Source organism: Aythya ferina (assembly GCF_964211825.1).
Source record: "Aythya ferina genome assembly, chromosome: 5".
Classification (NCBI taxonomy): Eukaryota; Metazoa; Chordata; class Aves; order Anseriformes; family Anatidae; genus Aythya; species Aythya ferina.
Window position 1 is genome coordinate 17,917,856 of NC_140301.1, and position 16,680 is coordinate 17,934,535.

Sequence of the window (16,680 nt, forward strand, 5' to 3'; positions counted from 1 at the left end):
CTCTGCAATTATCTAGCTATGAGAAATCATTATTTTCCTCCTTCAATTACTAAACGACAGCCTCTGCACACCCTTCACACAGTGCCTGAGACTTAAATGACTTTTCTTTAAAAAATAAAAAAATAAATTGGTTGTTCACACAAAGGTTGAAATAGTCCCTGAATTTATTTTCCACCTGCAAAATGTGAAAGCTTCCCGCAAGTGAGTCTGTACAAAACTCTTGCTGCTGACAGAGTGCGTGCTCAAGCCAGTCAATACAGAGTAATTGCTGGACTGGAATCAATTGCAAGCTCCCAAGAACTGCTTCGACTGGATTTTACTTTAAAGATTTACTGCCATAACAAGTGAGATACTGCACTCCACAACTACCCCTCCTCCTTTCCAAAATGAAGATGAACAGCAAAGCCCCTAAGGCCTAGAGCAGAGCTCATGAGAAGCTCCCAGAGAGGCAAGGGGCCCTGTGCTTCACTGTGCTCAACCTTTGAAGATCTCCCATGTCTTTCTTCAGCTAAGTAATTATTAAAATCCCTTAGAGAGATGACTGAATGAAGAGGCAGGACTGTATGATAAAATATTGCTACTGGTTGGTGGAGAAAACACCATGCAGAGTGGTAAGCACAATGCAGATTTCCCTCAAAAATCCAGGGGCACGGATGCCATCAGGACACACAGGAGGGTCTTTCAGTTGCCTGCTTTCCACCAAAACCAGGGCTATTTGTATGCTTAAGTGCTTCACTGGATGAGGGCCAGAGGGCACAGCAAATTGCAGGATATAGTCCCTATGAACTATTCTGAGAAAACATACTGAAGAGAAAGAGAAAAGGAAAAGCTTTCATTAATTTCTATTATAAAGACAACAAAGATTTTGTTTTGGAAATGAGTCTTGCTGTTTTAACTGGAAGTTTGTTAACAAGATGCTACAAGGAGAAAGTTTAGAAAATAAATTAATTCATCTGCCATTTAGAAACTATTAGCTTTAAAAGGCTCAGATTTGATTTCTTTGCCCCTGGTATGATACCAGGATGTTTAAAATCTAAACTAAAATCTGTTTCTGCTTCCATTGGTAATCAGTACGTGGGTTTTGTTATTATCCAACTACTCAGTTATATTGCCAGATAAACTTAAATTGCTCATATTTAATTAATAATACTGTAACTGCGGCACACAAAAGACAGGCTATTACGGCCATGTAAGAATGCCACCAATGTGCATGATTTCTCTGGCCACTAATGACCTTAGATTCTTAGTCATTCATTCTCGAAGAAAAGCTCTAGACTCTATGTTTAAAAATTAAATTATTTTATCTAGGCTGACATTCAGCAGCCCCCTACAGAACAAACAGCTGAGTGACCAAGCACGGCCCAACAGACTAAAATCCAGTTCTTAGCACGGGAGCACCCAGGACAATCTGATCCCATTTGATCCACGCAGACCCACACTGCTCCATTTCTCCCACTCCCACCCACACAACTCATGTGGCTGTGTCCTGGGCAAGCATTACTTCTCTTAGATGAGTCCATTTCAAGTGAACTAAAATAACTATTCTTGTTTTTTGCTACCTGCCAAACCCCTAAATTCAACATACTCTTTCCTGGCATATAACAAAAGTTCTGCCACAGCAAATGAAAGTGATGAGAAAGAAGGCAATGGGCTCTCCCAAAGGCTCACTGAAGGTTACGAAGTCCTTTAAGATCAGTGGGTAAAGAAATACTCTGCACTTTTAAAGGATGTACAAAAGTGCTAGGACAGGGTGTCTGTGTGCAGCCTTTGCCTCTCAGCCTGGCTTCCCTACCATGTGAGCTAAAGGAGGACATGCTGAACATCCTCCCTCACAATTGTTCAGAAACAGGATCTGTTCCTATTCTGAGAGCCCAAATGTACTCTTGTGTCTTGGGGCATGCGGAATGAAATATTTCTACAAAGTGACTGAATTTGAAACACCAGCCTGCGGTAGTTGCCCTTGTAGTTGAGGTATGTCCTCATAATGTACCTGAAGCTGTTCTCTCTGGCCTTTTAGCCAGTCTCAGCTATCTGCCAAAGGGGTTATTGACAGCAATTGTAAAGAGAAATACACACTTCAAACACTTCAAAATAACACTTCAAATCCATGCCCCCACCAGTGTCAATGCTAAACCCTGGCAGACTGTTCACTTGTGGACTCAAGGAGCTGGCAAACACAACCCTGCTCTGATCCCCATATCCCTAGAAACTTGTGACCTTACAGCAGTGTACTCTGGACTCAGTACTGACAGAATCACAGAATGGTTTGGGCTGGACGGGACTCAAAAGGTGATCCAGCTCCAACCCCCCTGCCATGGCCAGGGACACCTTCCAATAGACCAGGCTGCTCAGAACCCTCGTCTTCTTATGAAACACTTTGGTTTAACTTAGAGGAACTGCAAACATGGATCCAGGGGGAAGCTTGCTGTTTTCTGAAGCTTTGTGTCCTTTTAATTAACAGTTAAGATAGATGCACAGAAAGCTTTTGCAATATCCCACATAACAGTCCCCAGACAAGCTTTCATGTTCAGCAAGCAGTCCCACAGCGACTCCAAGGGCAGCAGTGGGTGAAGCTAGATAAGCATGGTTACTGAGAAGAGAAGGGAAGGAAGCAAAACTACCCAGAAGAAGTGATACAGACATACAAAACACACAAAAATGCGTGTATTGGCAAGATCAGAAAAGATACATGGGAGGGAGGGGAAGGGGAGAGCAGGGGAGTGAAGGAGGGTAAATGTTCTTTTCTACTACATAGAAGGTCAAATGTTGCATCCCAATATGCTGCATGGACTTTGAGTAGAGCTAAACTAAATGTATTTAATCATTTGAAATGAAAATGAACGATTACTAGATTCACATTCTCTGTACAACCTGTAATTCTGATAAAAGAGCACAGAAGTGGAATATTTTGACATTCACCCTGCATTGTTCTGCCTGCTAGCAAGTGCACTTCTTGCACAGGACACCATGTCAGTCCTACGAGCCATACCTACACACTGCAGTACGTGTATACACACAACTTCAAGACAGCACAGATTGAAGTTGTCCTGTACACCTCACAAGGTGTCTTTAACATTTAACAAATATTTAACATACAGATGTGCTGCTTTGCAACAAAAAGAGGCACAACCAAAGTACGTTCTGGGAAGGAAGATGATGCTCAGCATGTTTTATATACAGTAGTGTTCATGTATATATGTAGTGAGATACTGCAATTTCTCACAAGTAAACAGAATTACTGTGTTATGTTACTATAGCACAGAGCAGCCTTCAGTTTTAGTAGGCAATCACCACAGAAAGGAGATCATTTCCCAAAAACCCCAATAACATTAATTGATTTTCAGATCTGTTTGATGAAAATGTATGATTTGTTTGGGACACGGTATCAGCAGCATGATGAATTGAATACATGCCCTGGGAGACTAAATGTAAAGTATGTTGCTCAAGCTGATTAAGTGACAAGTAACCATTGGTTTGGATGCTGGCCTGATCAACAGCAGGGGCAGTGCTGGGGGAATAAACTGTAGTCTCACTCGGGTTTTATTGCTTCAGGCAGTGTCTCACCTCCCTGCTGCAGGCTTCCCGCGAGAGCCCCACAGCATCAGCCTGGAGCCAGCCCATTCCATCCCCAGGCTGCAGCTGCAACTCCTGCACCTGGCTGGGAACCTGGGAAACCCAGCCCCACGTCCTCATTTGTGTCGCAGGCTCATCTCTGTTTATACTCCTGTGAGCTGAAGAACGATGATGACTAGTGGCTATATAGATAAATAAAGTATATTAAGTCACAGGAAGTAAAAAGGGAAAACCATTAATTTATTTTTAGAAACCTGTTCTTGCCATTCATCAAAAAAAAAAAGAACATTCAAAAGTATGCAGCAAGATACAAGCATCTGGATGAGGTTTGCTGACCACATACCAGTGTTCAGACTACACACAGAAAGACATTTTCCTTCTTTAGACCAGGCTCAGTGCCAGTGCCAGAGAACACAGGATACAGACAATCATGTAGTAGTTTCCACTAGCGAGCCTGGGGAATGGGCGCCTCCACCGCACACAGTACGGCTGCTCAGACATGGTCTGGTTCATCTTGTCCTTCAAGTGGCTCCACAGCTGCTAATTCCCATTGGATACATCGTGGTACCCTCTGGTACATCCCATACTACTATACCCATGCCATCCATCAACAGCATTAAACACAAGGGAATAGGTCTTGAGCCTTGGGCCAGTTTCTCCATAGAAGTAGACCATGCCAATGCTAAACAAAAACAAATATATGATTTAATGTGGAGCTGGATGCTTGACTCCAAAAAACCTAGCAGCAAATGCAGTACGCCCACACAACCCTTCTTTATCCTCCTATTGCTGGGTTGCCAAAATAGCATGCATACATCAGTAGAAAACCTTTTCAAGACAATAGTGCAGCAAAACAGCAAGATGAATTTAATGGTATTTGCATAAAAGCTTCCATCTTTTGCAGTCTGCAGTAGATTTCTTCTGGGCAATCATACCAGAAGCATAAAGTCATACCATATTTTGAATCCCTGCCTGCCAAAATCCGGGAAGAATCGCAAAGCACACTCATTGACATATCTTGCGGTACATCGCCAGCCAAGATGCTATACTACAAATGAGCAGACATAAATAACAGCACAGGTTTTTTTCTTTGATTGTTAACACTGCACTGGACCCCTTTCTGCCACTTTTTTTACACCAAAGAGTAAAAAGCTAAAATTTTGAGTGATGCTTCCTTCACCCCAGAACTTCCACCTTGGCTCCTGTTACTCTTCTTTAGAGCAACCACCAAACTCCCACAGCATCATGTTTCAAAAGAAGAGTTCTCAAGTGAGCTCAGAAGACTCAGTGTTCATGACTTTCACCTCCAGGATGTTGCTGAAGTCAGTAACTGCTCACTTTCCCTATTTACTTTTTCAAAATGCATCCTGAATGTGCACTGGAAACGTAATTCAATTGCCAGCCTTTTTTTTTTTTTAATAACTGAGTGTTGTAAAACGTGTTTTTCTCTCCCTGGACACTTTTCCATGGTGAACCTTCCTTATCAATACACGGATGCCTACTGCATATTCCAAGTTTGTTCTGCAAGCAGGACATCACCTGACGTCAATGAAGATGTACAAGAGGCAACAAATATTTGCAATGTGTTTAGAAAACAAAGTTCTTTCTCCTCTGTATACTCATCAAGTTTCCCCCTAAGCAGGATACAAATAGCAGGTGAAGTGAGACAGCAGGACCAGGAACCAGAAGCATAGAACTTGTAACCACTGATGCCAAGATATAAGTTAAATAGTTTATAAAATGTAAAAAGAGCAGTTAATGCCTGTAAAGTACTTAACCTTTTCATAACAGATTTCATATTTTTAAACTCCCTCAGAACACTTACAATCATGAATAAAAAGTCATAGGTGCATGCCAGTTCACCAAAAAAGAGGTTGTGTCTTCTGGACTGCAGTCGGAGAGGACAAATTCAGTGATTAAGTATATTATTAATATTCCTCTCATAGGAGAAAGAACGCACAAACAGGCTCTAGCACAGACGCAGAGCTGCCAAGAACAAATCAGGTATGCAGATAAGACAAGCAGGCAAAGATACTGCAAGGAGATGGCATGGGATCTAGCGGTACTGCTATCTTTTCATCGGGTCAAGTCTGGAAATAGTTTTTGTAGTGTCTGGAAGAACAGACTGCCAGGAGAAGGCTCCGAGAGAGGAACTGGGGGAGCTGGAAGAAGAGGGAAAACAGCGGCACATGGGGCAGCAGGGGGGGCAGCGCAGCTTTGAGGACAAGCCACCACAGGCAGCAAAGCAAGTTGGCGTGGCAGAGCAGGACATGGGGTGAGCAAGGAGCAGGGATGCCGTCAGAGATACAGCTCAGCTGTCCTCAGATAGCGGCTGGAGGAAGGCGAGGGGGCACGGGGACGGGCTTGCCTCCCACCGGGATGCGGCACTGCTCTCAGAAATAGAGGGGCGAGAGATAGGAAACCAAAGGCTAAGCCAAATAAATACAAATCTGCTTCCCTTGGCAGCACGCAGGCTGGGGGCTGTGACTAATGCAGCTCAGCGCGGGCAGATTTGCTTCCTGCGCCTGCAGGGCAGGTCAGCGGTCTCTAACAGGCCTGCGTGGGCCATAAATTACCTCATGGTGACAACCGAGGCACCGCTGCCTTTTTGCTCTTCAAAGTACTGTAAAAAAGCTGCACACCACCACTGACATCACCCCGCTCCGTGACTTCGATCCAGCAGCTGGCACGGGGTGACTTTGCACCGGTGAGCCTAGCGGTGTGAGGGGTCCCACCATGGCACGCAGGCTGCCCGGTCCCCAAAGCTGCTCACTTGTGCTGCCACTCCTGGGGGTCAACTCTACCTGCGAGGGAGCTGTGAGCCCTGCTGTAATGTGAAGCCTCGCAGCAAATGTGGGTGAGGTTGGGAAGGCAAATAATCCCTTACCAGCACCCTCCAGAGGAATTGCTCTGTGACCTCTGAAAGCAAGCAGAACTATTTCACACCTAACTGGGCTCATGTACTAAAACACTATGGCGTATGCAGAGGTACTTTATCAGAATCCCTGACAGCAATCCCAAAAAATAAGAAAAGTGGTGGCTTCTGTTCACGGAGCTCACCAGGCTGATGGTTCACCTGTACAGTGACCGAACTACGTGAAGTGAAGTGCTCCAGACTCCCAGTGCCATGCCGAAAGATGGGGCTGGGTGCTTTGAGCAGCCTCTTCTCCGAAGCCTCTCAGTGCCTGCCCAGATCTTCTCACCCCGCTGCAGCACACAGAGCTTAAGCACGCAGGGCTCAGCCCTTTGACAGAATGGTGAACGGATGGACAGGAGACTCAGTACCAGGAGCAGAGTGCTGAGCCCCCTGCAAAGGCTCTCTGGAACCCTCCCCACAAAGCTGTGTGGCATGGGACAGCCGGGTACTTAGGGCTGCCTCCTGGACCAGGCAGGGGCCAGAGGGTGGCTTGCTGGGGACCCAACTGTGAAAGATGCCAAGTGTACCCCAGTGGGTGCTGCACATCCCCACTAACACTAAAACAGGGGGCAGAGATGAACAAGTTCAGCACCCCTCAGCTTTTCACACAGGAAAGTCCTGAAATCTGTCCTGTCCACCAGTCCCCTCTGCTCTTCCCTCTCCCCAAAGTGATGCTAATTTAAAGCAAACCGGATTTTCCAACCACAGCACATCCCTAAGCATTTCCTTTTCTCAAAATCACCAAAAGCCAAAGGGTACAATTAAAGTCAAAAGGGACATTTTTCCCTCCTCAATGCCAATAAACACTGTTACTTCCCAGGGTCACTCTCCTGCCTTCTGTTTTGGCACCCTACTTTGGCACCACGTTGCACATCCCAACCACACAAGCGTGACCTCCCCAGCGCCTGCACTCATCCACAGAAATTAATAAGTTATTACTACAAATTAAAATATTAAGTTAATGATGTGCGTGACTGCGAGTTACAGAGCTGGAAAAGAAGTCCTAATTAAATCAATACAGTTATTAGTCCCTTGTCATCTCTGATTAATTATTAGCTTAATATGCTTCATCATTTTCACTGGTAATGGAAATAGCTGCAGTGCTACCACGGGAAGCTGGGCGATGCATAGGAGAAGCTATGGAGCTGTGCTGGAAGTCCCTGCTCAGAGGTGATGTCTCATGAAGAAAAAAAAGAGGAAAATGCTTCACTTTTTGGGACAATAGCATAACTACATAAAAAATCCCATTGTTTTTCAAAGGGGTCAAGTGTTCGCTCGGGGAATTTTTAACTGCTGAAATGCAGGGAGTGAAGATGTGCCTGCTGATGCCACGCTGCGTCGTGAGCACCAGTCCCAGCGCCTCCACACCCTCCCTGAAGTGACAGGCTATGTCCGTGGCCCTTCCAGCAGCCAGCATGCCAGTACCTTTCCCCAGCTCACCCCAATTTTGACCCTTTCCCCTTCATCGTCACACATACTCCCTGACCCAGGATGTGAGGAAGGAACTAGCATCAAATAAGCTGGGAGGCATCAACAGTGATGTCTGGGTCTATAGGGCAGGGATGTATCCAAGCACACCTGTCCTTTCATGCCACCAATAGAGCCAAAAATAATGTACCAAGGTTACTGTGGCCAATTATTGCTAGCAAAATGCAAAACAGTGTTTTGGCTGTAGCTAACTCCAAGTATTTATCTGGAGTAAGGGGGCTACAGATTCCCCTTCTTCCTCCCTTCTGTCACCCTCTCACTGAATGCAGCTTTTCCCCAGCTCCTCATTCCATCAGGTTTCCTCAGCTGTCTGCAGCAGGGCTTTCTGAGTATAAAGACCATGTAAAAACATCAAGGATGGGTGTCCACATGCCTCTCCAGCAATACATGCAAAATTTGCCCAAGAACTAGCTGGGGCTAATTGATTATGCTGCAATGCATGGATCCATTATGTAATTAGACAGGAGTTTCATCTTATAAATGGCTTTTACAAACAAGCTTTTTTGGATAAGTTATCACCAGAAAAACAAATACACACTTCCGAGAACAAAACTGCTCCTTGAACTTACTAACGAAGCTGGTACACAGTGTTTGTGCTGCTAATAGGTGATTCAGTAAATTAAATAGAGAATATCACTGCAAACCATTCTGTAAAGTTTCTCGCAGATAAAACGTCACTCCAACAACTTCCCAGGACTCCTGTCCTATCGCCGTGATTGCCTCATGATAAATTGCCACCTGCCCCATGAGTAATGGTAGAGCTTTCTAGTGCCATTTCTATCTTTCAGCCCTCTTGCTGATACCTCCTTTAATGTACTGCGATAACACCTCAGCACCTTGGGCTTTCCCGGCTCTCAATTTCAGAATCTACCCTATGGTCGGCTTTGAAGAGTTCAAACTCCTTAATTTAACTAATAAGTTAACATGGGACAGGCAGTGGCAGTCAGAAACCCCGTCCCCGGTACAGAGATACAAAACCCAGCTGTTTCATGTCAGACATTAAAGAAATAGTTCTCTTTTCATTCTGAGCACTCTGGAAACCCTACGGTTTGATGAGTGTACAGCATTTCTTTTAGAAGTGGGCTGAAGTCCAGTTAAATATTTGGCCATTTAATGAGTAGACTCTAGGATAACGGTTTTCATGGGAATCCAAAAAAGAGGGAGTAAAGAAAAGGGCTCCCCACGCTATTCTTAGCTGCAAATAGTTAGATTTGGAATTTTGATTGTAAAGCATGGAATTTATAAATGGTGCCATGCTAAATTTACTTCATTTGTATACAATTCAGCTGGATAATCAAGTGTGTTACAGCATGTTCCTGGTTAGCATCTCAGTTCTAGTTTTATAGTCTCTAAACTAGTAGAAAAATGTGTTCAGTAAATAGCGCTTGTAAAAATCTGTGTTCCAATGCACGTGAAGATTTTATATACACAGTCCGTGTGCGTGAAGATTTTATATAAATGCATATGTGGGTGCACATGCATGCACGCAGACACCGAGCTGTGATTTATTTCTAGAGGGAAGCCAAGGAAATTCCCACCCCCTACCATTTAAACGATCTGCTCTTTGGCTCTAAACATTCTGTAACTTCTCAGCCAAGGAATGTATTTTCCCTTTCCAATATATATAATTTATTTTGCTGCACACATTAGTTAATGATAGAGATACACGATTTAGCCAGTTCTGTAAAAACATTACTGACAACCTGAGACAGACCCGTTTCAGTTGGTTAAGACCTTTCTTTGCCGGTCTTCCACGGCACAGTGTGAATTAAGAGCAATCATCAAATCGAGGATTTATCTCATCTACTTCGCATCCCAGCAGTTTTTCATAATTAGACTGGCATCCCGGGGCCAGATGAGCTGTTAATTGCTACATGAATGTAGGTAAAGGGGACTTTATGCTGTTCTACGCTTTCAGGGGTCGGGGCGGGGAGACAGCTGTCTTACTTCCCTGCTACTTGGCTGAGGTTACTCCGGGATTTGTAACCCCCGCTCCCCTCCGAAAGGCTGTCGAGAGATGGACAACGGGGCGTCCCGTTCCCCACGGCTCCCCGGGTTCCCTACACCCCGTCCCCGCCGCGGACTTACGTGGTCCCCAGGGCGCGGCGGCCGGCAGCCTGCGCAGGTGGATCTCATCCTTATCCATCGCCCGCCGAGCCCCGCAGCCCAGCTGCCGTTTAGGTACCAAACTCAACTTCCCAGGCTCCCTCCTCTTCTTCTTCCTCCTCCTCCCTCTATTTTTTTTCCCCCCCCTTTCCTCCCCCCTCCCTCTCTTTTTTGCGGGCAGGGCTCGCTCCCCCGCCGAGCGGCACCGCAGGGCGCAGCGCCCCCCGGCCGCCTTTAAATACGGGCGGCGGGAGCGCGGCGCGGCCCTCCGTGGGGTGGGAGCGGCGGGGAGGGAGCCGGCCGGCCCTCCAGCCCTCCGGCCGGCCTCCAGCCCTCCGGCACCCCGCCTCACACCGCCGCTGTGCTTCCTCCCCGCTCCGCCCGCGCAGGGCTCCGCGCCTACCTGCGGAGCGGCCGCCGCTGCCGCCCTGACCTTGGGCACCGGGCGCCGGAGCGACGGCGGCAGCTGCTGGCGGTGCTGCCGGTGCCGGTCGTGCTCCTGCTGCTCCTGCTGCTGCTGCTGCGGCCGGGCGGGGGCAGCGCGGCCGCCAAAGGTCAGCGCGCCCCGGGCGCGGCGCTGGGGAGTCCCGGGGCTGAGTCCCTCGTCCCTGCGCTGCCTGAAGCGGAGCTGGGTACACCCACCCCGGCCCGTTTCTTACCGTGGTAAAAGCTCGTGCGCTTTGCTGTTAGGAAAAAAAAAGTGTGGGGGGGAAAGTATGGCTCGGTGTCCTGCCAAAGAGATGCCGTCATTTGGGGCTGCCGCGCTGACAGGTCTCCCCCCGCCCAAGGCACAGCTGGGTCTCTCCCCAGCTCGCTCCCGCGCCCCTTCCCACTGCCCCACGTGTGGTGGCATTCACCTCCGTCTGTCCGTGCTCATACAGCCGCACGGGACACGTTTCCCGGTGGGACAGCACCTGCTGGCAGCATCCAGCTGCCTCCCCTCCCCAGACCCAGCGTGCAAGGGGTGTTGGGAATATCACGGTACACACCAGCAAACTTGGGACCTCACAAAATACCATCTTCCTACTCTTCATTTATTTATTTACTTATTTATTTTTAAGTGCAGGATGTAGAATAGCTGCCACTCACTTTTTACACCTCTGGCTGGATAGCCATGGGATTTGCACAAGACCAGGAAAAATCCCAGATCCCAGACTTCTTCATCTCCCAGGGCACAAACCCCTTGGCATCTATCAGCGCTGTGCTCCCGCTCCCTGGGGCAGCCCCAGAAGGGACACGGCTGAGCCACATCTTGCTGGTGGTTCTCTGACCCAGGCTACAAGAGAGCTGTGCTGGCCTGTGGAGCCGAGCAATCTCTTCTTGCCTTCCTGAGAAAGGAGCCCCTGGGGGGCTGCGCAAGGCACAACCGGGACCGGACACAGCTCCTGCTCAGGCTGCGGTCCTCGATCCACTCTCTACTCTCCTTTGTTACCCAAAACGTAGCAAGTTGCAGCTCCAGTATCTCCATGGGACTGCATTTTTCAAGTTGTGAAATAATCTTTCCTGGGAATGTTGGAGATTTGACATGACAGGTAGAAAACATGCTGAGATAAACACATAAACAAGGGAATTTACACATATAGATTTCTTCTTCATGGGCTATAATCCCCAGAGGCTCTGAAGCCAAGCCAGGATGCTTTTAGTCTAGATTTCACATCTTTTTACTCCTTCTTAACTTTTGTGCTTTTTTGAGAAAGTATGGATTTAGACTATTTTTAAAATGCGCTTTACTCATTTTATTATTAGCAGAAGAGCAGATGAGTGAATCGTGTTGTATGAAGCCTCGCTTACTGGCTTGCTTAACTGGAGATCAAAGGCATTTGAGAGAGTGCTCTTTTTCCTTTGCTTACAATTAATTTATTTTGGACGGAGATTTGCAGCAGAACCAAATGTGGGCACAAGCCCAACATATATATTTGTCTTATGAACGTGAAACACAAAGAAAGCTGGAAACAATGCTGGATTCCACCATCCTATCTCCCAATGATCCCAGGCTCTGTCAGCAGCCACTGGCTACAGCTGGGCTAGGAACCCAGCCTGGACACACACACCTCAGGGCCAGCACAGCAGGCTTTGGTCACGGAGCCCGCGTCCTCATCAGAAAGTGGCCTTTTCTTCCCACCACTCTCCACGGCAAGCCCAGCCAAAGGCAGGCCAGCTGATCAATGACCTCATTTAGTAACAGGGTTTAGGGAGCATTTCAGAAATTAAATTTTTAATTCAGCCACATGCATGGAGGAAAAAAAAAAAAAAAAAAAGCAGTAGACCTAACACTACTGCCTCACTGCAGGTGTTTATGTGTTAATGATCATTTACTGTCTAAAAAGCGTCCTGAAAATCAAAACACAGTGATTGCCTGCCCTTAGTTTAGAAGGTCCTGGGCTGGTCTGGCACAGATTTGCATGGAAATGGACAACCTCCATGTGTTGCAGAGGCTACACCACAGCCAGCCGTAATACCAGGCAGGAGAATTTTCCTTCCAACCCCAATGGAGAAGCTCAAGCAGGTCCTTTGAATGCTTTGGAGAAGCCTATGGCTGGACACACAGTAAGGAGAAAGGGGAAGCCTCCTTGGATGGAGGCTGCCCAATGTTCATTCCTCCAGATGTCCACACACCATGTCATGGACCTGCCACGAATCCCTGGGCTCCTCCCTGTGCAGTGCAGGGATGTCGGCATTGGACTGACATCAGTTGGACCACTCCTTCACTGGAGGTGACAATCGAGCAGTGGGACCACTCAGACCATGTGCAAGAGCAGAGGAAACACGATTTGTCTTCTCAAGAGCCCCATGAGCTAAAATAGGCTGCTGGGCTGATAGGAGACAGAGGCTCCAGCTACAGTTTTCTTCCTTAGTGTGTGATAAACCCATTGTGCCATCTCAACACATACTTGTGAGAAGGATGGCAAAGAGACAGAGGATCTACTTGTCTATGCAATAAAACAAAAATTCTTTCTTAACAATTAGGAAGGAGACAGTGCTACTTGGCACCCACACCTATAGTAAGTGCATTTGCTGGAAATATTTATAGTTTGCTCCTGCAGAATGTACTGTGTACCTTCATAACAATAATAATTCAGTTCTCACCTCCTGTGATCCGGAGACAAGCAAAGGCTCCGGGTGCTTGTTCACTGGAGAAATGCTTGTGCGTAACACCAGCCCTGCCGGCCCAAATGGCAGCCCACCAGCCCCTCTCTGCCTCCAAACTATTTTTGTGTACTCTCTTACACCTTTGTGGGGCGCGCAGTGAAGGCAGGGAAATGCTCCAGCTCTCCTTTCGGCTGGAGCACCCGGAGATAAGAGCCCACATCCCTGGCAGCCGCCTGAAAAGGCGCGAGCACAATCACATGATGGTGGAAAAAGCTCCTGCACCAGCGTACCCTTGCCCCTTCCCTTTTGCACCCTACACAGCATGATCCCTGCCCGTCATCCACACGTACAAGAGAAAAAAACAAGTTAATGGACGTGCTGTGGGTGTGGTAGAGAATGAGGTTCTAGAGAGCCCTAAAATCACAGGCAAGGCGGAAAAGGGGGAATGATGAGTCATACTATAAAAGCTAAGGCATACCCAGAGAAATTAGCAGGTGGCAAGGTTAAGACGATCAGGAGGTAGTATTTTTTCCATCTAACATATTGAGTGCATAGTGTTATTACATAAATTATTCAATAACATTAAATACAGCAAAACTATGGATGCCAAGCATTGTGAGATTTTCATGCAGTACAAGTGTGGCCAGAAGCATAGCTTTTTTTTTTTTTTTTTTTTTTTTCTAAAGGATGTGAAACATTCATGAAAAATAGGTTCAGTGGTGTCTACTGTACAGAGCAGTCTGGATATAATTTTCAGCCGTGTAAGCTCTTAAGCCCCTGGTTGTTGGAAAGGCATTTGTGGGGAAGGGATGTTCTGTTTCTTATCTCCTTTCCGTGCTACTTACCATTGACAGACACTGGGTCCTGGGCTGGATGGACCTCGGATCTGACAGAGTATGGCAAGTCTCTTGATTATATAACACTTTGCCTTTATATAGAGCTCATGCACCTAAAACACAAATAATTTGTTATGATCTCATTTAAGTCAGGCGTAGTTGTGTTGGAATTAAGCAAATACTGCTAAACCATTATTTTATCAATGCCTCAATCTTCCTAGTGCTTCTGTACATGCTTATATTAAACGTTATATTCAATACTCCCGGCTTTTTGTTTTGTTTTAACATTTTGCCAAAGGTGAGTGAGAACAGTATTATGGTTTGTAAGTGGTAATATCTGGTATGCCAAATGTATGGTCAAATCTGAATGCAGTTTAAGGACTGAATTAAACAATGTGTCTGTAGCAGAAGTCATCCACTACGTCATAGCTTTTTGCCTATGCCAACAGCAGAAGCACATTCAGGGTCCCCACACATTCCCTAAGTCAAGAATATACATTTGGGATGACCAATTCCTGCAATTTTAGACAATATAAGCAAAATGAAAAATTAAGTTCTTCTGCACAAGAGCAGAAAAAACTTCTAGACAAAACACCCTGCTTCTGCATGTGAGAACTACTCCCTTTGCCATTTCCCCATGAAACGCTTTCACTAGTTGCTCTTAGCCATTATGGATACATGCAGGGTTTTCCCATTAATGCTGCTGAAGTTTCCAAGTGTCATTTTACAAAAGTTTGAGGAACCTCCCACTGCTTCCCTCTGCAATTTACAGTTGGAGGCAACACCACCCAAGATCCTGGCCAGGACTTTGAAATTAAATTAGAAGATGCTGTAAACCGTGTTCACAGAAACAGCAAGGGAAAAGATTTGATTCAGACCATGTGAGTCACAGTCGGTCTCAAATTCTCCCCTTGCTACTGATGGAAGGAAATTATGACAGCTGTGGCACTATCCCAGCTGCGCTGCCCGAAGGGGTGGGGAAGCAAAGCAGAGCCCACTCCATTTTCTTTAACCCTTTGTCTTTGGGTTCAGTCCGTCTCTATCCCAAGAGAGATTCAAATGGACTCAAGCTACTTCTGATCTTAGTTTTCCTGGTTCATTTTTATGAGATCTCCATCATCTGTTTTAAGCTTCCGGGAAATCTAGTGATGTACATATAATGATTCTTGCATCAGTTTCTCATCTCCATCCCTTCCTCTGTAGCACAAGTCCATCGATCCATAGCCATTTGCAATTGACATGAAGATGTACATTCCCTTCTCTTTGATCTCTGTGGCTAACAGTTAACAGCAGCTATTGATTACCTTCTTGAACTGAAGCTTGAAGTAACTGATATAGGAAGATTAAGAAGAATTTTCATGGATCTTTCTTGTTTCCTTTTTGTGGTGTACAGTCCAAAGCAAAAGAATCAGCCTAAAATGTTTTTGTGCAATCTGCAGTTGCGTGCTATGACCTGCCTCAATATCTTTGGTCTTAAGCAATGAAGTTTAAAAAAAAAAAAAGTAGAAAATTGCTTCCTAGAAGTGAGTCTCATAGCTTAACTGCCATTTGAATCATACAGAGGAAGAAGGGTGACATATTTACCTGTGACTCGACATGTCACTCTACATTTATAGGAGCCAGCATCTCCCTTGACATGCATTTAGTATTTGTGATCCACTCCAACTTCTGTGAGCCTGCCACAGTTGTACCATCTGTAGAGGAAGCAGCAAAGTCTTTTTTTTTTCTTTTGAGATGCAATGAGACACTTAACAATGATTCGAACTAACACTCTTTAAGTAGCTTGGACACTAGAAGACCATAGCTCCTGTGTTATTCAAGACATCTACAGGGCAGAGAAGCAGTAGAAGTAGTACCCTGCATAGGCTGATGGCCCACTACAAGGCACATTTTTGACATTATGTTATAACAATGAGAGCTCAGAGATCTGATAATGCTTCTAGAAGGACCTGCTGCTGCTTCCAGCCCCTCCTCACAGCCACCTGCCCTCCCAGGGCTCCTCTCACAACTCCATGAGGCACTTACTCCCTGGAGGAACAGAGATTGCCCCTATAGTCCCGGTACCTGTGCCCCCCAGCACTCACCTCCCAGGCAGCCAGGAGCCCAGACCAACTTCCCCTTCCTGCAGCCAGCCCAGGTGCCACAGGAGAAGCAGCCAGAAGCCTCCTTGTTCCCTGCTGATATCCTTCCTATGGCTCCCATCTCCCTGCAGAACAGGGCTGCCCCTCTCTACCCAGCTGCTTCCACAGCTGGGAGGATGCTGGGGCCTCCCTTAGTTCTGCCCCAGCTGCTGCCATTGCTGCGTACCTGATCCCATCACAAGAGGGTTTTATGCTGTGGCAACTGGTAATTTAAGACCATTATTTTACAGCAATACTTCACAAAAAGTAGTAGGTTAGGACTTGTGTGAATGAGTTAAGGGCCGTTATAACAGTACCAGGTCATATACAACTAATATTTGGATAACATTATCACAGAATCACAGAATTTCAAGGTTGGAAAAGACCTCAAGATCATCGAGTCCAACCTCTGACCTAACACTAACAGTCCTCCATTAACCCATATCGCTAAGCTCTACATCTAAACATCTTTTAAAGACCTCTAGGGATGGTGACTCCACCACTTCCCTGGGCAGCCTGTTCCAATGCCTAACAACCCTTTCGGTAAAGA

The 16,680-nt window shown here is 46.3% G+C and overlaps 1 protein-coding gene and 1 long non-coding RNA gene across 6 annotated transcripts in view; both read right to left on the reverse strand.

The window, feature by feature from the left end:
* Window positions 1-10,591, reverse strand: part of ANO1 (anoctamin 1) — a 78,689-nt gene extending 68,098 nt beyond the window's left edge. For 4 of the 5 annotated variants that reach the window (XM_084520800.1, XM_084520799.1, XM_084520798.1 and 1 more), the window contains exon 1: window positions 10,067-10,206. In XM_084520800.1, coding sequence (XP_084376926.1) covers window positions 10,067-10,124 — 58 coding nt within the window. In that variant the 5' untranslated portion in view covers window positions 10,125-10,206. Of the gene's footprint in view, window positions 1-10,066; window positions 10,207-10,487 lie in introns of those variants that run through there. The other variant, XM_084520801.1, reaches the window with a different exon arrangement.
* A 3,300-nt stretch (window positions 10,592-13,891) lies between these two features.
* Window positions 13,892-16,230, reverse strand: LOC311437121. Its single transcript, XR_014693306.1, has 3 exons — window positions 16,095-16,230; window positions 15,595-15,704; window positions 13,892-14,123 (listed from the first exon to the last, which is right to left on the reverse strand). It is a non-coding gene; the product is annotated as an uncharacterized lncRNA (long non-coding RNA).
* Between the last annotated feature and the right edge of the window lie 450 nt (window positions 16,231-16,680).